Consider the following 22,408-nt stretch of genomic DNA (forward strand, 5'->3'; position numbering starts at 1 on the left):
TTGCTCCTAGGAGGATGAGAACTATCCTGTACTTTCTTCTTTCTTTGGTAGACAAACATTCAAAAAACCCCTTATGTCCACAATTTACTGAGGCAGCTTTGTGGCTTTGGAAGCGCCAGTGCCAGCTGAATTTGAAAATGGGAGTGAAAGAAACCTACAAGTTTTCCCAAACTAGTCACAACCCAATTAAAACGTCACACAGGAAACCCAAGACAATGATTCACAGAAGGCTCCATCTGGTGAGTCTCACTATAAGCATTTCACATGTGATTCAACTCTGATTTTTTTCTCATTAAATGCTAAGCCACACACTTTCCGTCACAGTAAAAGGACATTTTAAAAGCCTTGTTGCCTATGAGCGTGTGTGGGAACGCTCAGAGTGTATGCACGAGAGTGTGTATTCACGGACATCTGTCCTGTGAGCACATCCATCTGTGAGGATTTGGGGGTGTTTGCATTGGGGTCCGGTTTTGTTGACCTGCGCCGTGCCTCGAGCCCTAGCTGGTTCGATGGTTCAGATTCAAAGTCGTGAAATACGTTAGCATTCTTCCGCATGCTCATTTCATACAGCGCCCTGCGAATCCTGCAGCTAGCCTGGGGTGTACGAGTGTGTGCCTGCACACTTGTGTGGGCACAAGAACACACACACTGAATGCAGCTGATCAATGTTTGCGTGTGTTCTTGGGGGTGCAAACTCCGGCAGGGCTCTGAGAAAGTGACTTTTGAAGGGAAAAGCATCTCCATGAAAGATCCAAAGGGGGCCAGGGAGAGGGCTCAGTTTATAAAGAGGCTTGCTTGTCAAGCCTGACGATCTGATTCAGTCCCATGATTTGCTAAGTGGAAAGAGAGAATCAGTTCCCTCTAGTTGTTCGTTGACCGCCACTCATGCACCAGGGCATGGCACCCCCACACATGTACACACACACATACACACTCTACACACACCACACACATACACACACACACACACACACACACAAAATAACTAAAACTTAAAATTAACTTTTAGAAATAAGATGTCCCATGGCACTTGAGAAAGTTCTCTGACGTAAGGGACTGCACATTCTACCATTCCAGAAAGGGACCTTATTGTCACGACTGTTTTGACACAGGATCTCACCACGTTGCCCATGCTAGCCTTGAACTCTAAGAGTTAAGAGGCCTTCCTAGCTCACCCGCTTAGTATCTGGGACTAAGATAGCATCACACCCGGCTTCAGTGTGACATTTGGACAAGCTCCCTGGACCAGCTGTGTCTAACGTTTGGGTTTTAGGTTTGGTCTGGGAAGGGCGATGAAGCAGGCACTCTTTAGAAATGCGCTTAGGATCTCACACAAATTAAAACTGCATGACCAGACACGTTGTGATCTTACATTCCGATTCCCAGGGGACACAAGCCCACCAGGAATCAGACAGCAATGATGAGCTGCTAGCCCTGGGGCAAGTCTGGCCACAGGCCTCCCTCAGCCTCAGCCAGTGACTCACAGTGGGGCTGGCTGGTCAACCCTCTGTCTCCCACAACCCTGTATCAAGGCCAGGCCAGGACTGCCAGGCTGTGACCTCTTCTTTGGGAGGGGTCATGCTGCCTGACTCCTCCACACCTGGATCCCTCAGATGTGATTAGCACCGGGTGGTACCCCAAGGCCCTGATGCTACTGGGGATGACATTCCTGGCAGCATAGGCAAGGACCTTGGGTACACAAATCTAGGACCCCACACGTACTGACAGTCTCCTTGGTACCCTAGGGGGTCCCTAACACAACTCACTCCCTGCTTCTTTTGTTCCTAGAAACCACCCCAGAGTCAAGACGATCCTTGCAGAGCCCACTGACTAGGTGGCAGGCAGCTGAGTAGCAGGTGCCACCTGCCAGAGGGTGATGGCTCAGGTAAGGGACACTCTCAGAACCCTGGTTTCCTCGTCGTCACTACAGTATCCCTGCGCTAAGCACAGTCCAGCACTGAGCACTCGCTCAATTTCTACTTGCTCTCCGTGGGCAATCACAGACACACTCACTCCTTGGGAGTCTATCAGTGGAGTGACCCGATAACACCCACCACCACGCACCTATGGGGGGCTTGGCATTGTGCCAGCTCGGAGCCCACCACCAACTACAGAGAAATGAGGATGTTGTGGGTGAGAAGATGAGGCCCAAAGACACACACCGTGGGGTCTGAGACGAAACTGTGGCCTTCAAGTAACTCAGCTTTGCCCAGCCCTCAACTACTATAGACCTCAGACTCTCAGGCTGCCCGAAGCCGCCTCTCTCTGCTTGAAACACAGAAGGATGGCGGGGATTCCAGTGCCAGCCTTTCTATATTATTCATGCCTCCCTTCGGCTGCCAGCAGGGACCTGGCCCAGAGGTCTGGCTTTGCCAGAAAAGATAAGGCGCCAACACCTGACTTGGCTTGTGTACTCCCTCTTGTTCCCGAAAGACCGGTGACAAAGGCCTGTTGTTCCTGGCCCTGTGCAGGAAGCCCGACCTCCTCCTCTTCGGGAAAGGGAGATCAACCATTAGTGAGATTGTAGCAGGTTAAGTTTACAGTTTTCTTCCCTGTCCCCTCCTGTGATGCAGCGAGGGCCTAGAAGCAGGCGCTTGCTGGCCCATATTCTCTCCTATATACTGGGCTTCCTACTCATGGCCTGGAGACGCCTATCAGTGGAGTTGGTATTACATATCCCGAGTGCCAGGTGGGGAAATTGAGGCTGGTGAGGCTGAGGGAATGCTCAGACTCCATAACTGGCCGACGGATCAGCCAGTGCTGCCGTTTCTGGGATGCCAAGCTGAGTCATGTGTCCTCAAAACACAAGGAAAGAGTGAGCTCATGCCCACCCACGCTCTGTCCTGAATAGTCGAGTCAAACAGAAGTCCACAGCAGAGAGCAAAACTTCAAGGCCACCAAAGGGAGTCCCAGTCACTCTGTGGCCATTGCCTGGCCCTTCTTCCTCCTTTAGCACAGGAAGCCCAGCAGGCCACATCCACAAGTCTGACAGAACCCGCAGGGCCCACAAGGACTCTGGTCCAGAATCGCACATGCCGCTGCGAGATGGCAGAAAGCAGGCTTGAGGGATGGGGACCCTGCCAAGCTGGTGACACTGCTGCCTGCCATGGAGCTACAGTGATGTCATGTTTCCAGGGGTGGCAGGCAGGAATGCCTGGACACCAACAAACACAACCCTGTCCTCCCCTGTGATTTCCCACCCCCAGGCACGAAGCACTTCAGAGACCATCAACTGCAGCTCTCCTCCCGTTGACAAATCAGGCCACTCCGATGTAGCAGGGGCAGTGAAGGAGGGCCACAGGCACTGGCCTAGTAGGGATACTTAATGGACATCTCTATGGCCTGCCCCTAGCCCCCATAGCCCTGCAGCTGAACCTTGAACTAGCCCCACTGCCAATTACACCCTTCCGGCCTCAGTTTCCCTGTCGAAAAACATCATCCACAGCTGGCAGGGATTGTGTACCAGCAAAGGCCCTTTCCACGTAAGCACTTCCTAAAGGCCTTGGAGGAATCATAATGATCAAGGAGGCAGGAGATACCAATTCTGAACCTACTGTGTGCCAGGTGCTGGGAAGACCGGAGACTCAGACCCTGACCTCAGGCATTATCACCTAGTAGGGGACACCAAACAGGGACCACATGGAGTGACGGATATCACTACACAAAGGAGTCCCCTCCCCATCAGAAAAGGAGAAAGCAGAGGGAAGAAGAGCCTGGAGCAACCTGGCACTTCAGCAAGAGGGGCCTGCACTGGCAACAGCCAGGCAGTGTGAACTGCCGGTCAGTCTCAGTGGCTTGAAGAGTTGAGTGTTCGTGTCCTTACTACTGCTGTGGGAAAACTACCCTGACAGCTCCACGGGCAAAGGTGGATGCAAGCCTATGCGTGGTTCACGGTCTTCATTTTCTACAGGCCCACATCCCAGCCTGGGTGGTCCCCTCATAGTTAAAATCGTCTCCCCATATCAATTAATGTAATCAAGATAGTCCTTCTGACATACTTGGAGGCCCATGCCCCAGATGACTCTGAATTCTGTAAGATGACAATCAATACCAGCCATGGCAGAGGGTGAGGGTCAGGGCCTGCATCTGAGGCTCCAGAAGTCCTCCAAGAGTTAGACCATGGAAGGACTATGCCAGCTCAGGCCCTCATGCTTAGCACAGTGGGAATCCCCCTTGAAGACTCTACTCACAGAAGTGTCTGGAGCTGGGTTGAGATGGGAATGTCCCTGGAAGCCTTGGTGTGTGTGTGTGTATGTGTGTGGTGTGTGTGTGTCTGTATGTGTGATGTGCATATGTGTGTGTGGTGTATGTATCTGTATGTGGTGTTGTATGTATGTGGTGTATGTATGTGTGTATCTGTGTGTGCATGATTGTATGTGTCCTTATGTGTGTGTGTCTGTATGTGTGATGTGCATATGTGTGTGTGGTGTATGTATATGTATGTGGTATATGTATGTATGTGTGTCGTATTGTATGTATGTGGTGTATGTATGTGTGTATCTGTGTGTGTGCCTGATTGTATGTGTCCTTATGTGTGTGTGTATGCAAATCCTGTGCCCACTCATGAACTTCCCTGCTTACTTCTCATGATTATTCTAAGACAGGCTAAAAGGGAAACTGAGGCTTAGGTACAATCACCTGACCACAGATGACAGAGTTGGGAGGCAAACCCGGGACTGCCTTTGCTCTCTGTGTCCCTGACTTTCAGCTTCCTGGCCTATGATTTCCTTATTTACATTTAACGCTTTTAAAATGCTGTTTGAAATATGTGTTTTCAAGTTTTCTAACTTTTACCTTATTGTTACGAGGGGGTATCACAGTGTGTGCCTGTGGAAGGCAGAGGATGTTCTCAGTTGGTCTGTTCCTTCCACAGCGGCTTCTAAGGATCGAATTCAAGCCGTTAGGCTTAGGTGGCAAGTCCCTTGCCCATTTACCCATCTCAGAAGCCCTAAGATGCACATTTTTGTGTATGTGTATGTGCGTGTGTTCCTATGTGTGCAGCCAGAGGCTGACATTAGCTGTTTCCTCTGCTGTTCTCCACCACTCACTGAACCTGGAGCTAGGCTGGTGGGCAGCAGGCTCCAGTTATCTTCCTGTGTTTGCCTTCGCAGAGCCGGGATGACAGTTCGTGACTCCATTGCCAGTTTTTTTTACACAGGTTCTGGGACCCAAACTCAGGTTTTCAAGCCTGCGCAGCAAGCCCTTTACTGAGTTGTCTCCTGGGTCCTTAAAACATGTAGCTGTTATTTTAAGGGTGGCAGCGACTACACCTCCTGGAAACGGGCCTATGCGTCCTCTTCCACAGCCCCTGCTTTCTCAGGGCCGTAAATCAGCTCTAAAGAGGACCTGGGGGCAGGGAGAACAGAGACAATTGCATTTGGCTAGCTGCAGTTCACAGGCCAACCAGGGTTCAGGTTCTAGAGGCCATGGGGCAACAGAATCCCACCCTTGAGGTCACACTGCCTGCTGGAGGGGCTCTCTCTCTCAGCACTTCCGAGCCTGTCTTCTGCACTAACGGGCCCCAGATGCTTCCTACTTCAAGGGCCTGACCCTGCAGGAAGGATGGGAGCATAGAAAGAGAAAAGAGCTGTTGGTGGCCAACAAAAAGCATATATACAGGGTCCCTCCATATTGGGGGGAGGGGCTTGGGTTCCAGGCACCCCACACTCCATATACCAGGCCCCAGATCCCTCATCTGAAACAGGGTAAAATGCCGTAAAAAGCTCACACTCAGCCTTCCTTGCCGTCTAAGTCATTTCCAAGTTGTTTGTTAGGTGAACTTGCCATATAGTAACTACAACCAGGTATGTCCCTAAGTGTTCAGAGCGGTCTCGATGCCAGGATGTCAGGCCGCAAATGTGGGGACCTCAGACTCAGCTGCCAATTATGATTCTTCTCACATGAAACAGTCCCTGCCATTTATCTGAGATGAGTTTTGTTTTAGATACTGTCTTGCAATGTTGTCCAGTTTGGCCTTGAACTCCCTGCCCCAAGGAAATCCTCCTGCTTCAGTCTGAGTAGTCAGGACTACAGGCTTCACTGTGCCCAGCAACCCATGAATTTCTTGGTTCTTCATTCATCAACTCTTTCCTGAACCGGACACAAAAACTCAGGTGGACTGAAAGGTCAGTGAGGCCCAAACTGCAGTGACCACACAGGACAGAGCATATGATGTCTGGGGACAATAGCCTTGAGAGCCAGGCTTCACGGAAGGATTAAAAATGTTTCTAGGACTGAGGAGATAAAGTACTTGCCACCCAACCTGAGGACCAGAGTTCAGTTCCCCAGAACTCAAATGCCAGATGGGGCACAACAGCCCACTTGCAATGCCAGCATCAGGTGGGAGGAGAGAGGTCCTCTCTGGCCAGCAAGAGTAGCCGTATGGACAAGATCTGTGTTCTACTGACAGACCACGCTGCAAGAGATAGTGCAGAAAGGAACTGAAGACTGCCAACTTCAGCTTCAGGCCTCTGCATACACACTCACATACACACCCACACATGTGAACACACACGTACACGTGTGTGTGTGTATGTGTGCAAATAAGCTGTTTCTAAACCCAGAAACAGTCCTATGTGTCCAGAGATGCGCCCGAAGAACTGTGCTGCACTACAGGAGTTCGCAGGGCGTAAGGTACACTCAGGGTGAGGGCGCCCTCCCAGCGTCCCCTGAGAGCCTGTCTCAACAGCTCACACGTACAACACGGAAGCTCCCCAGCTCTGTCTGTGAGCACATGTGCTACTCTAGTTTCCTGTGTCAACCGTCCCTTAGACATCGTCGCATTAGAGACAGAATGGCTGCAGGGGAGGATTTACTTGTTCGCTGAGAAGAACACGGTCCATGACAGAGGGGAAGTGGATATCGGAACGGCTCGGCTAGTGGCTGGGGCAGCGAGAGCCTGGGGTGGCTTGCTCACGTTTGGTAGATCACGAGGCACAGTTGGGACTGGACTTTAACCCTCAAGGTGACCTCCAACAACCCATTTCTTCTGGCTAGGTCCCACCCCCATAGGCCCCATAACGTCCCAAAGTTGTGCCACCACTGGGGACCGAGTGCTCAGATGCACCAGCCTACAAGGACACTTCACATCTCTGCATCAGCAGGCTTGTCTCCCAGGTGAGGAGACAGGTGTCACGAGAAGTCATAGATCACACGGTGCCAGGTGGCAGAACTCAAGTGCCAATGCCAGTCTGGTTCCTCTGTCCTGCCCTCCTTCCCTATTCTCCACCTGTGGCCCCTTTGGCCCAGAATACATTACGAGGACAGAGAACGAGTCTGGCACTCAGCCGGCCGCGTGAGCTACGAACATCTGGCTCAGAGCCAGGAGTTCTACAGGGTATCACCTTCCTTTCAACTGAATAGATGCGGCGAACCCTCCAGGCCCCTCGGAGACTCTCCCCTCCTCCTAGCCTGCTTCTGTTCCCAGGAACCTCCTAATAAGCTCACCGTTCCCAGGTGGGTTGGTTTCCACTGTGACAGGCTGATTAGGTCCCTCACCTCCGCCCGGCTCAGGTTACAACTACACAATCAATCTAACCATCGGCACCTCTGCCAGGCTGTGGGCACCCAACACGGAACACAGCTGCACAGCCTCACAGGGGAATGCCCCTGCCTCCAGAGCCCTCCAGTGATCAGCACGACTGTAAAAGTCGCTGCCACAAGTCCTCGTGTGTCCAAACTATTTATAAGACGGACACACCAATTCCCCTTGTCAGACACTTGGTGCCAGCCAGTCCTGTCTGCATTCCACCAGGGAGTGTCTGTCTTGGCCTGCCCATCCACAGCCTGGCAGCACTTCAAGGCTTTGGGGAAGATCACCCAGGGCTGCGCAGTCCGTCAGCACCTTCTCTGGTGGCCTTCCTAGTGGGGTTTTGGACACACACACCTCCATGTGTCTGGCCTCCTCTTTGTCCCTCTCTACTACCAGCTTTAGGAGGAAGGACTCCAATGCAGCCTGCGGCTCCAAGCGGCAATGGCCACTGGCAGGCATCTGGGATCAGGACAGCATTGCTTAAACTTGAGAAGCAGACACTGTCATTGTTCCCTTATACAGGTTGGCAAACTGAGGCGTGAGGCCACGAAGCCAAGAAACGTCAGCCAGTGAGTATTTGAGAAAATGCATAGCAGCCTTAGTGGCCAGAGAAGCCAAAGCCGTAGAGCGTTGACACCCCATACTCCCCAGAGTCGTCGCGATCATCACAATCATAGCACAGTTCCCTGTGGAAGTGTGAGATGTGGGGTCAGCGGAGACACGCCAGTCGGCAGTGCTAGCAGAACACAAAATATGCGCCCACAAGTCATGGTCTGGAGGGTGAGTTCTCAAAAGGTTCCACATGGCCAGGTGTGGCAGCCAGTGCCATCAGCCAATGATTGGATCGGTCCCCACGGCAGGGCTTGCAAAGAGAGAAAATGAGGTTCTGAGTCTGGCTGCAACAGCAAACTGGATCTTCCCCTAAGTGAGAGAGATCTCAGCTGCACAGCATCCAACAGCACACACGGAGCTATCCAGAGAAGCAGGAAGCAGACTCGAGGCTGCCAGAGGCTGAGTGTAGGGAGAGGCGTGGGTGCCGTAGGATATGGGATGTCGTCATGTGACCACAAATGCAGAATGGGCAAAATAAAAAGAACCCACGTGTCCCGGAAGGTCTCAAGCTTCCTATGCAGCAAGGATGATGTTGAATTTCTGAGCGTTATCCCTACCTCCTGATGCTCAGATAACAGGCACGTACCATGTGGGAAGCACCATCTCATCTGGTTTTAGGTGGTGCTGGGGACAGAAGCCAGGGTTTTACGCATGCTAGTCCCTCTACCAACTAAACCACGCCCCCAGCCCTAAATGGTCAAATCTTAGCATATGGTTGATATTTCAAGAAAATAGTGACCCAAAATAATGAGAGGCGGGACAATGGAGGCAGGATTAGAACTCAGGACTTACTCCCACAGTTGTATGTGCCCCTAGCCTCCCCTTGACTGTCCACTCCATGTCCCTATGTCCCCTGAAAAGGCAAGCCTGGAGTCATAGGCAGGAGCTGTCCAGGAGCCATGGGGCTAGCCCTCAGCCCTCTGCCCTCAGTCCTCTGCCCTCTTCCCTCTGCCCTGTTATCCTGAGTGTGACTAAGGCCACCAGATACATTTGCTGAAAACCTGGCTACCATCTTTCCTCCTGCCAGGCCTGGCCCAAGTGGAGTCCAGCCTAGCAGGGAGTGGGGACACACACAACCCTGTGGCCATTACACCCGTTATCCCTGGTGGCACCTATCTCTGTCACCTCATCACTACCGAGACCACTTTCCCAATACACTCAGCAAGTTTTGGGAAGGACAGAACAAAGGACGAAAAGCCCACAGGGAGAGTGGTCTGGGGTTTCGTGGCAAAGGGTCCACTTTCCCAAGGCTTGCTGTCCCCACAGGGAGGCCCTGAGGCCTCATGCCCACTCTGTACCTGACTGCTGTCTGCCAGAGGGCAGGAGAGAGACTCAGCGCCTGTGAGGACGACGGGTGCTGAGCTGGGCCCTCCTTCCCTAAGGGCCTGCAGTAAGGGGCAACCTAGGCCTGTCCTCAAGCTCCCCTTGTCAACCCTGGCCCAGTGCAAACCTGGGATTGACACAGGAGTGACCAACAGACACAAATGGCATACTCTTGGGTCCCTGAAGTATCCTGGCCTGTGAGCCATAGCCTTTCCCTGCTATATACAAAGCACAGACTACTCCCAGAAAAAAGCCTGTCCTCCCCTCAGATTCCACTGCCTGGGAGTCACAGCTGGCATTCCTCAGACTCCCTACCTCCCTCTCCCACACCACTACACCCTGGAGACAGACTGGGGCTGGGACAGCTCAATGTCTTCTAGAAATGTCTCTATATTTCCAGAAAAGCTGGAGCTTAGGATCAGTGGAGGAACAGAGGGGCTAGAACTCAGGACCTTCCCTGACAACAATCCCGAAGCCCTAAGTTTTTGGTTAGTTTGGTTGGTCTTATTTTTTCTTCCTGTAAATGTTAGCATCTGTCTGTTTAATTGTGCTTTTCCCAGGTGTCTGAGCTTGTGCGTGTCACCTGATAGGGTTGTGACAACCTGAATGAGCAAGCACAGATGGGAAGAAGCGTCTCGAGGTAGGGCACACGCACATACATGACCGGAACCTGGTTCTGTTTATGCTTCTCTCTGTAAGGGACTGTGAGCCCTCGTGAGGGAGAAGGGCGCAGGCAACATCATTGCAGCCCTGGGCAGGATGGAGGGTCCCAATGCCACAGGTGCTGTTGCTCAGCCTATTCTGGTCATGGGGCAGAGCCAGGAGCCTGCTGCAGTCCCCAACTGCTCCAGAAGATGGCTGGTGCTTTGAGGGTGCCTCCCTGGCCCTGGCTCAGGCAAAGGGAAGAGAGATGCATTTGTCTTTATGTTGTGCACCTGGCTAGGGTTCTGTGGCGAACACTGGAGGCAATGGACTCAGCCAAGTCCCGGGCTTTTGAGACAGAGCTGACTCCAGGCTAGGCCTCCTGCTTCAAACCCAGGTCTCTCCAGGAAGCCCTGCTTTCCAAGGCCACAGGGAGCAGGTGGTTCATCGTGTATGCTTGGTAAGTACTGTGACATCAGACAGAGCACTCGCCTCAGAGCTGAGAGCCTGGAAGGGTATTTGTGGCTAGACCAATACTTGACATTTTGCTACTGGAAACGATGAGGTAAGATTCCTAGAAGATGTGGTTACAGTGCAAGACCACAGAAGCACTCTGTCCCCAGAGCAGAGCCCAGCTACATGTCCAGCCCTATTCCTAGTGACATCGTATATCCTTAGGGAAGGGCTAATAAACATCGTGTAGGCTGAAAACTCGTGTGTGGCGTGTGTGTATATGTATTTATGTGTGTGTTACATATATATATCAGATGTACACACATGCAAAGGCCAGAGACAGGGTCTCTCACCAAACCAGAAATTCACCATTTCTGCTAGGCTGCTCAGCCAATCAGCTGCCAGGATCCTCTTTTCCCTACCCGCGTTGTTGGGGTGATAGGCACACAAAGTCACGGCTGGCTTTTTACATGGGTGCTGGAGATTCACATTCAAGTCCTCACACTTGTACTCTGCCCTCTGGTAGGAGGCAAATTTTTAATTGAATTCATTTGGCTATGCACGTATACTAACAGAACAGTGTTACACTGGTTGGTTAGTTAGTTAGTCAGTTAGTTGAAATAGGGTTTCACTCTGTAGCTCAGGCTGGCCTCAGTTTCCCATGCTGGAATTGCAGGCCTGTGATTATACCAGCTGATAAAGTTGTTCACTGTGACCGAGTTTTCTGTGGATTGTATGCTGCCGTGCCCATCAGAGCCACCAAACAGACTATCCCTAGAGCTATCACAGACCTCCCCACTATTTTTCTACAATCATATTCTTCTGAGCTCCCTGGGACAGCATCACTTGGTCTGTTCTGGGCTTTGCCAGTCACACTCCTCTTGCCAGTCACACTCCTCTTGCACCAACCAGAAGAGCTGGAGAGACAGCTCAGTCGGTACAGTTTGATGAACAAGGGTGAAGGCCTGGTCTTAGATACAGAGAACTCACTTGAACCCTTAGCAGGGCAGTGCACTCCTGCATTCTCCTTGGTGGGAAGGCAGAGGGGAGAATCCCTGGATCCAAAATGCCAGCCAGTCTAGCCAAATCAGTGAGCTCCAGGTTCAGGGAGAAATGTTGTCTCAAACACATAAGATAGAGAGTAACTCAGTAAAAAACAGTGGGACCTCTGGCCTCCATATGGCACAAGCATACAGATGTGCACATGCGCGCACCCACACGAGATTCTTGACCATCAGCAGCCAATGTTTCCCTTAGATGGGACTGGAACCAAAACTTTCAGAAATTGATGTTTGTTTTTCTTTCCTTTCTCTTTTTGTTAGTAACATAAATTTATTGTCTCACGATTCTGTGAATTAGATGTCTGAGATTGACGTATGCTATTCTCTCCTTGGCTAATACATGGTCTCCTATTGCCCTTGCTTCTCTACCTGTCTCTGTTCCCATTTCCTCTTTTCAACTAAAATTAACAGAGAAATTATATTGTGTGTGGTTTATCACGTGCACAGGATGTTCTGAAGTCTGCACGCATTGCCTGGATCTAGCAATGAACAAACAGACCCCGTCACATGGTTATCCAATCCTGAGAGCCTGTTTCATCCACTCTCTATTTTTCATGAGTGGGGTATGACACCCTTAACAACCGTGCTGTGCCACAGATCGCGAATCTACTTCCTGAGTCTCACTAAGATTCTGTTCCTTTGTCCAAGCTCCTCCCTGCCCTGCTCCCCGCCCAGGCTCAGGTAAGAAGCACGCTACACATCTATGGATCAGTTCCTTTAGATTCCACAAGAGAATGAGGTCATGCAGTGATTTGTCTTCTGATGCCAGACTTGTCATTATGCTAAGTGACACAATCCCATTCCGCGTTGTCACAGGCAGCTGGCTGGGTTTTCATTTGTATGGCTGATTAGCATTCCATTGTAGCATCCCACATTACTTTATCCATTCATCCACCAATGGATTTTTTCAATAGTATCTCAAAATCACAGATAACAAAGGCACAAATAGACAAATGAGATTATATTCCATGAACAAGGTGCTGCACAGCAAGGGAAACAACCCGCAGGGCCAAGAGACCACCTCCCGATGGCAGACAATACTCTGTAAAGGACAGTCTGACCTCTGGGCCCTTCCTGTTGCACCTGTGGATCCAGCCAACTGGGAAACAGCGCTCAAAAGCCGAATATCACGCTGTAGCTGATAGGGGCTGTGTAATTAGGCCCAAGGTTTCCTCTACTGGACAAGTACAGGTGGCCTTGTCATTCCTCCCTTACCAGCACGGTGTGGCAGCTCTCCATAGCCTCTGCACAGTGGCAGGAAGCATAAGTCGTCTAGAGATGATGCAAAGACTTCAGAGGATGTGTAAGGTGTATGTAAACACATTTTATTCAACTTGAGAATCCTTAGGGTATGTTATCTTCGGGGGACATGGAAGAGTCCCCAAAGGAGGACTGTATACTGTATACATCTAACGAAGGGTAAATATGCAGGACACATAAGAAATTCAGGGAGCTGGAAAGATGGCCCAGGGGCTAAGCGCATGTTTAGCTCTTGCAGAGGACGCACATCAGGGGACTCACAACCACCCGAAACACCAGCTCCAAGGGACCTGACACCCTTTTCTGGCCATCTTAGGCACCCACATGTACATGCAAATGCAGTCAGACATACACAGAGGGGTAGGGAGAAGGGAAGGAGAGGGAAAGAGGGAAGGAGGGAGAGAGGGAGAGAGAGAGAGAGAGAGAGAGAGAGAGAGATCTTAAAAAGAAAGAAAAGAAATCCAAACTGAGTGTGGTAGCTCATGTCTATAATCCTTGCACTGGGGAGGCTGAGGCAAGAGAAATGCTGTGATTTCTGAGGCTAGCCTGGGCTACATAGTGTTATAGACCAGCCTGGGTTATAGCATATAAACCCTGTCTCATAAAAAATTAATTAATTAATTAACTTTTTAAGGAAAGCCCCATTAGGTGTGGTGGTACATTCTTTTAATCCCGGCATGGGGGGAAAGGGGGCAGAGGCAGGAAAATCTGTGTAAGTTTAAGGCTAGCCTGGTCTACAGAGTGAGTTCCAGGCCAAGCCAGGGCTACATAGTAGGACTCTGTCTCAAAAACCAAAATAACTTAAAACGGAAAGGAACAAAGAAAGTAAAAGACTCAAATAACTTGATCGTTAAGAACCAAACAACCAAGGGCTGGAGAGATGGCTCAGTGGTTAAGAGCATTGCCTGCTCTTCCAAAGGTCCTGAGTTCAATTCCCGGCAACCACATGGTGACTCACAACCATCTGTAATGAGGTCTGGTGCCCTCTTCTGGCCTGCAGACATACACAGAGACAGAATATTGTATACATAATAAATAAATAAAAAAAAAAAAGAACCAAACAACCCAATTACAAAATGAGCAGCCAGGCCTGATTGATGTTTCTCAAAAGGAACTGTTCAGATGCCATGAGGTATATGCAGACACGCTTGGCACTGGTAGTCACCAGAGGAAAGCAAACTGAAATCATGGTAAGACATCACCTTGCACCTGTTAGAATGGCTGGAATCAAAAAGATGAGGGGCCGGAGACATGGCCTCCCTGGAGAAGTGCACTTGCCACACAGGCCCAAAAACCTGAGTCCAATCTCGAGAACCATCTAAAGGTGAATGGAGAGAATTCTGACCCCACACATGTGCTCAAGTGCACACACCCACACACGTATCATCTACACACATATACACACATGATCTGCACACCCTGCACACAAACACACATCATCTGCACACACACAGGCACACACACAGACACACACACACACACACACACACACACACTACAAAACATTTAAAAGTTGAAAGGCAGCTGAGGAGAAAGAGTCCTCATCCAAGGCTGGTGGGAATGTAAGCCAGTCTGGCCACTATGGAAATCAGTATAGAGCTTCCTCAAAAGATTAAAAATAGACCCACCATCTGATCCAGATCTCACTCCTGGGGAAACGGAATCAGTGTCTAGGGACATCTGCACTCCAAGCAGTGCGTCAAGCCAGCCAAGAGACGAAGCAGCCTGAGTGGCCATGAACAGACGAAGAGATTATTTCTGTGCTTTTAAGTGTAAATTCACATCTGTGGGAGAAAAAGATGGCTTGAAAATTCTCGCCCCTTGCTTTGTGTAATTTGCATGTTGTAAGTCACATGACCTACATCATGAATGTCTGCTGACCACAGTTTACACCATGTGCTCTGAGCCTTCCATAATTAAGGTGGATTACTGTAACATTACAAAAAACGCTGTAGTGGGGAGAGTCAATAATATTACTATGATTCGCTCAAACAACACTTACCCACCTGAAGGGGCCTGGGGGCGGGGGCAATCTGGGCCTGTATGGAAGGGACCTTTCTGGTAAGGGACCTGTTCTACCCAGAGCTGACTGGAATAGACCTTGCGTGAGTGAGAAACCTTCACCACTGTGAAGCACAGCAATCTGTGTTTTCCACAGCAACCCAAGTGCATCCTGACTTTCAGTACAGTCAGTGAAAACAGAGACCTTTCTAATGGGCGCCAACCTTGACATAAAAGTGCGGAGTGCAAGGACCACTGATGAGCTAGTCCTGCCTCAGCAAACAGTTCCTACGCTTTATTTTGACTGTATGCTATCAAGAAGAAAAGAGTCCGTGGTCCCAAATGATTATAACTTTTTTTCTCTTCTTTTCTTTTTTTTCTGAGACACGGCTTCTCAGAGAGATCCGCCTACTTCTGCTTCCCGAGTGCTGGGATAAAAGGTGTGTGCCACCACTGCCTTATTTTTTTTTAAAAAAAAATATGATAAATGGCCAGGCGATGGTGGCACATGCCTTTTATCCCAGCACTCGGGAGGCAGAGGCAGGCGGATCTCTGTGAGTTAGAGCCTGGTCTATAGAGCAATTTCCAGGAGAGCAGAAACTACACAGAGAAACCCTGTTTTGAAAAACAAGAAAAAGGTAAAAGAGGCTGGCAAAGTAGCTCGGGATGTGAAAGTACTTGCTGACAAACTGATCAACTGAGTTTGATCTCTAGAACCCACACTGTAGAAGAGAATTGACTCCTTTTCCACATTGTCTCCTGACTACTATTACATGTGCAACTGCACACATGTGTGCTTGTACACGCGTACACACACACACACTGTGAAAAAACAAAAATACAGGGTCCAGTAAGATGTCTCGGTGGGCGAAGGTGTTTCCCTCAAGCCTGATGAACTTAGTGTAACCTCTGGGACCCACATCCACAAGCTGTCCCCTGATCACCATATTTACATATTATATACACCCAAGCTCACACACACACACACACACACACATACATACAAAATAAATAAATAGATAGATTAAAACAAAACCTCTTGCTGTGTTAACGATGTTCAATTCGAGTTGGTGAGAAATTCCCACACTGAACCCCTACCAGCTTCCTGTCTTGCTCTGTGGCTCTTCTCACCAACAGGAGTCCTCACGGGTGCTGGAGACACCGAAGCATGGCTCCAGCAATGGGAACTCATTCATCGGCTGCCCCGAGTTAAGATCATGTATGAAAGCTGTGCTGAGCCCGCATGAGAGCCCCGCTGATGTCCAAAGACAGGACTCATGCACGGGCATGTGTGGCTAGCCTGGGGGACTCGGGGCCAGTAAGTGTCAAATACGATAATGGATAACCTCCTGGCATGCAGGAAGAGAAGGTGGTCTATGCCTGGACACAGGACAATGAGGGCTCCAGCTGTACTCGGACACCGAATCCTGTAAGCAGCACAGAATATGGTCAGGCCAACTATACATCTTTCATTAATGTTGCCCAATGAGACAACAGAGTGTAGCTTCCAATGCATAGGGTCCCTGAAGTCACGAATCTCAGGGAAGTGCTGTGGAATAATTGTCTTGTATACTGTAAAGATCTGTCACTCAAATTGGTTTAATAAAATGCTGATTGGCCATAGTCAGGCAGGAAGTATAGGCAAGATGACCATGCTAAGGATGATGGGAAGGAGAAGAGTGGAGTCAGAAGTCACCAGTCAGATGCAGAGGGAGCAGGAGATGAATGTGTCGTGCTAATAAACGTACCACCATGTGGCAGAGAATAAATAAGAAATATGGGCTAATTTAAATGTAAGAGTTAGCTAGTGATAAGCCTGAGCTATCAACCAAGCATTTACACTTAATATTAAGCCTCAGCATGTTTATTTAGGAGCTGCTGGAGGGACATAAACTTCTATTTACAGGGGAGGTCCTAACAAGTCAGACCCTCTTCCCATGTCTGATGATAGACTGGTTTTGAACAGGAAGAGGGGTGACAAGAGCACTCAGCACAATGCTAGGGATGAGGGACCTGTCAGAGAGAGCAGCCGGAGAGGAGCTCACAGTGCCAATCCTGGTTGACTCATCTGATCTTTCTCTCTTGGGCTCACTTTTCCCCATGCACAGCGCAGGGACTGTGAGCTGGAAGTATATGTGCAAACCATAAGGGACAGTAAATGGGAGTGACCACCCAGGGCTTCCACCTACCTGTGCCTGCTCTGCCCCACACCCAGCCTTTCCTGTGATGCAGCTCAGTGATATTCAGGTTAATCCCTTCATGCCAGCTTCATCTGAGTGCTTGCCACATCTGTAGGGATATTTGAAAGAGGGCCACCCGCTGCTCTTCCAGACTCCACGTGTACAGGGAACTAAAAGGCGACCTCTCACGGAATCTCCACAACACCCCAAGGTCACAGTGTCACCTCCCCCTCTCAGATGAGACTAAAATGTCCTGCTGGGTCCTACCTGGTCTCTTGACCTCCACTGTCTTTCTCCAGTGCTTCCGTCCATAGAACTTTAACAACCCAGGCCCCTCCTTGGCTCCAGAGTTTTCGCTGATTCCCTACCTATAGAATGAAGCCCGAATTACTAGAAAGGGAGACATCAGACAGTCCTCAACTCCAGAAGGCAAGCAGCCTGGAGCAGAGCCTCAGGGCCCAGAGACCCCTCCAAAAACAGTGTTCCAGAGAGGTATGGGGTTTGGATTCTTTTTGTTTTGTTTTGTTTTTGAGACAGGGTTTTTCTGTGTAACAATTCTGGCTGTCCTGGAACTAGCTCTGTAGACCACGCTGGCCTCGAACTCACAGAGATCCTCCTGCCTCTGCCTCCACATGCCTTTAATCTCCACGGTTTGAATCTTGAATGTCCCTTAGAGGTCCATATGCTGAAGACCTGGCCTCTGGTCTGTAGCACTATCAGCAGATGGTGGAAATCCTAGGAAGTGGGGCCCAGCGGGAGGCAGTTCAGTCACTGGAGAATGCTCTGGGAGATGCTACCAGGACCCTGTCCCCTCCTCTTTCTCCCTCAGCTTCCTGGCTACTGTGAGGTCAGCCACTCTGCCACCATGTGTCCCACCATAATACCTTGCCTGCCACAGACCCGAGCCACAGTGCTAAGTGATTACATATAATCCTACAGTGAAGGCAAATTGGCCCTTTCCTCCTTGTGATGTAAGAGTCTTGGGCACTGTCACAGAAAGCAGATGGATAGTGTTGGGTTCATCTCCTCCTGAGATGCTCACAAGGCTCTGAGGCAGGCTGTCAATCAGCCAGTCAGCAGGCAGGGAGGACAGAACCCAGGCTGCTTTGCTGTCACCGAGTCTTTTGGATCCTGAGATCATGTCACTCCTCTTGCTGTCCTGGGGCCAGCATGCTGGTGTGCCTTGAGATACCCAAGGCAAAGAGCATGGCTCAGACCATCAGAGGAACCCTGGCTACCTCAGTCCTTTTCTGGAACCAGTGGCCTGAGATCACCTCAGAGGCCTCCTCTGTGTTCCAGGGTCACTCCTGGGTCCTCTCTGCCCCTTCCACAGTTTTGCCTAGTTGTCAGGCCTGTCCTCGAAGGTCTGCACAGCTGTGGTCTGGGACAGCATGGATTGGGGGCAGCCTCCAAGGAGACACTGAAGCAAGAGCCAGTGTTAGCTAGGATAAGGAGAGGAGGTGGGGCTGCCTTGGTGCCTGCTGAGGAACCAGCATGAGGCCCTGGGAGAAAGGAGTCAGGTCTCCCATGTGTCTGGACAAACCAAGTGAGCCTTGGATGCCCCCCACCCAGGGTCTTGGGAAGATGTCTCTGAATTGAGGCAGAGAGCCAAGTACTTCAAGAAATAAGTATCTGGGGAACCTGTGAGGATGTCAGGGACCCTCTTAGTTGTATCTCTTGACAAAGAAGTGTGGAGCGGGGTGTTGTTAATAGAAGAGCAACCCTCCCTCCATGACAGGATCAAGAACAAGTATTTCCAGGTGGGCAGTGGCGCAGGCCTCTAATCCCAGCCCTTCTGAGACTGGGAGGTGGGTCTCTGTTCAAGACCATCCTGGTCTACAAAGCAAGTTCAGGACAGCCAGACAGAGAAACCCTGTCACAGACAAACAAAAGAGCAGCCATTTCTCAAGGTAAGAATGGGCTGACTGCAGTGGACTTGACAGAAGCTACACAGGAAACGAAAGTTCACTCAGCAATCAGACACATACTCAGTTTATATACTCAGTTATGCCCCACCCTCACCACCATACACTGTCTCCTCCCCTCCTCCATAGACTCAGTCATGCCCCCCACGATATACTCACTTTTGACCCCCACATACTCAGTTATGGTTCCCCCATAAACACCATGCTCTCCAGTAGGACAAATGTTCACTCTTCAGGTGAACATTGCCCAAGGCCACAGAGCCAGCGAGTAGTAGGGCGGGGATTTGAACCCTGAGCTGGTCTGACTGCATTCACCGATGTCTGATAACACAGTAGGCTGTTCTTAAGGCTCAGAGTTGACCGGCCAGACATGTCATTTCCCTTCCTAAACACAGAACCGACAGCCCAGGGCCGGGCTACTCCTTCCTACTGAAAGGGACTGGATGTTGTCAGGCCCATACAGGAACGCTGGGATGTGTGGAATCGTCCCTTCAGGACCAGTCTGTCCAGAAGGTGCTAACACAGACCCAGTGAGGGAGGCGGCAAGTCTTCATTTTACCAATGATGAAACTAAGGTTTTGCCAGGCCAAGTGATGCATCCAAGTCACCCCTGTACCCCGGAAGTAGAGTCTAGTCTAAAATGCAGGCATGGAAAAGGCCATGCCTTTGGTGGGCCGGGCAGTTCCTGCTATAAATACAATGCTGACTCCTAGGTAACCTTAGCCTCCTCCAGGCTTGCCCGCCCAGGCAGAAGGCCATAAATCGCAGAGTCTGCACCGCCTGCTGTGCTCCCCTCTCCACGGAATTTTCCGGATGCCCTAACAAGGTACCACATTTTTTAAAACAGGCTCCAGATAATTGGAGGCAGTGTTGAGCTACCTAGCTATCTCTGAAAAAAGGGGGTGTTGCTGAAGCAAGGACGAGATTCCTGGAATAAGGAAGGACCTTACCTGGGTACTGAGCAAAGAAAACGGGGAGGGGCGAGCTTGGTTTAGGTCTCTACTAGACCCTCTAGCAGTCAAGTGACCTTGGGTGTGCCATCTGCCCCTGGATTTCTGTTTTCTTTGCTCTACGTGGAGTTGATGTCCCTCACCTCCAGACAGTAAACAGCGTGTCCAAAATGGCCAGGACTAGGAAGGTGTCCTGGTCCCTTTAGCTTATTTCCTGACTATCCAGCCCACACACAGCTAACATAATAATGCTGTTTTGCGTTCCTGTATTCCTACCGCAGCATGAAGAGGAGACAGCCCCTTCATTGGTCCCCTTTGAGTAGACAAGCAAACCAGGGAGCAGTGCCCAAGGACTAGAGCGTTGATACTGCTGTCACCGTCCCTGAGACTGGTCAGGGACAACAGGGAGATCCCACTGCAGCTTCCTGGGTCTGTTGCTGGAGGCAGGAGTCGCAGAGAAACCTGAATGTCAGACATGTATTCAAGGCGATCCTTTCCTTCACAGAGCCTCCTACGCCGCACCCACCGGCCAGTTCGGTTTGCTGTTGTCTGGGGGAAAGGTGTCTCTTGTGGTTTTTATTGTTTTGTTTTTTTAAACAGGGTCTCTCTATGAAGCTGAGGATGGTTTCAAACTTTAAATCCTCCTGCCTCAGCCTCCCTAGCAGGGCATGTTTATGTTCCTAGACAAGGCATGTAGGGAGGACAAAGACCATCTTGTTGTGCTTTATAGGAAAATGACACTTAGAACGTGCCCAGGGCTTCTGCTGAGCCAGGGCAAAGTGAACCAGCACCGACCCCAGCTCCAGGCCCCCAACCCAATGCCCCTCTCCTAGTCAAGGACAAGACAGAGAGGACACGCTGGCCCCCAGGCCCAACACGCATGTCCACTTAGTGCCACGCCATTGCCCTGGCAGGCTAAATATTATCTTTGCCTTCCTGAAATACTCTACCTACGGGTGGCTTTACAAACTGCTAAAACGAGGGCTGTGTCCCGGGTGCAGGGAGAGCTATTCCGGGTTTGTGTCAGGTGTGGGGCCTGGCCAGCCAGAGACTGCTGCTGGCTGCTCCCCAGGCACCGGGGGCCTCCACGGCCGTGGCAGCAATGCTTGGCAGCCAGCTCTGCTGGCGCCCAGTGGAAGCAGGCGAGGTCAAGCCGCTTTTGTCCGTGTCTCTCTCCCAACACACATGCACACACAGAGCCAGGCCCAGACTGTCCATCAGATACCACAGTGCCTTCTGGGACAGCCTGGCATGCCTGTGAATGCCCAAGAATCACCAAGGTGAGGTTTTAGGATAAAGTCTCTATGGGCCAGAACCGAGCACCAAGGACGCCATCATGGGGAGATGCCCAGCCCGTGTGTGCCTCTGAGCACCTGTCCTCAGTGCCCTTTTACCCTGTCTCAAAGGAGCTGCTGTACTACTCATGGCACATCGGGCATCAGCAGCCACTTTTGAACATTACCGTAATTTTCACACACTGTGAGTCAGGTACCTAACCACATTCCCATTGACACCTACGGACACTGAAGCTCAGAGAAATCAAACCACTTGATCGACGTCACACAACCTAGAGATCGGAGCCTGGGCCACTTCCTCCAGAGCCCCACAGTAAACACTGGTGATTCTGTTCTCCACACCCACCCTTCCCCAGCCTAGTTCAAGGAAAATATCACAGCTTGCCCACTATTTGAGACAACCAATCCCCACTGCATACGTATCAGGACGTGTGAGGAAGACCCAGAATCTGACTGCATCTCCTCTCGCCTGTATCCCTAACCACCTCCAGCCCAGAGGGTTTGGAGGTCTCAGCGAGTTGGTCTCAAGCTGGTGCAGGGACCCCAGACATCCCAGTAGGCTCAGGATCCCAGGACCCCCCCCCAGAACCTATGTAATCACCCCAGATTAATGGTGACATGCTTTCCCTTGCAGATGGTGTCAGAGGCCATGCACCCTGTACCCACTTTGAAGCCCAGTCCCCTAGCTTGATTCCCTCACCCGGTGGCCAGCGCTGCCCCTTTTCCAGGCTGACAGTCTGAGAATCTGTTAGAGGCGCAGCTTCCTGCTAAAGCCTACTAGGAAATCAGGGGGTGCGGCCAGGACTGAAACTCAAATTGCCTACGCTCGGCTGCAGCTAGGAAGAAAGGGTCCCCACCTCACTGGTGCCTGCAGCCTGTGGGGGGCCGGGTGCCCTTGGTGACTGGAGACCTTGCCTTTGCAACCGGAGCTATGGCCGGTAAATATAGCTCTGCCACTCACCAGCTGAGGGGCCCTCGCCGTCCGACATGGTGGGGAAGATGGGCAGCCAGCTGGCCACCAGCCTGCAGAGACACTCAGAGCCCTCAACAGCCGTCACCCACCCAGTCTGGCTCGGGACTGCTCCGTGTCCAGCTCCTAGGCAGTGTCCTGCCTCAGCTAGCCTGGCCACCCCCCCATGTTGGGCTGGGCAGATAAGAGCGTGCTCCCGGTGCCA

At 50.9% G+C, this 22,408-nt stretch overlaps 1 protein-coding gene across 1 annotated transcript in view; it reads right to left on the reverse strand.

The window, feature by feature from the left end:
- Eml1 (EMAP like 1) overlaps positions 1–22,358 on the reverse strand; it is a 157,937-nt gene extending 135,579 nt beyond the window's left edge. The window contains exon 1 of the mRNA XM_057782213.1: positions 22,195–22,358. Coding sequence (XP_057638196.1) covers positions 22,195–22,222 — 28 coding nt within the window. The 5' untranslated portion in view covers positions 22,223–22,358. The remainder of the gene's footprint in view (positions 1–22,194) is intronic.
- Positions 22,359–22,408: the final 50 nt, after the last annotated feature.

This window comes from Chionomys nivalis, chromosome 10 (assembly GCF_950005125.1).
Source record: "Chionomys nivalis chromosome 10, mChiNiv1.1, whole genome shotgun sequence".
Lineage (NCBI taxonomy): Eukaryota > Metazoa > Chordata > Mammalia > Rodentia > Cricetidae > Chionomys > Chionomys nivalis.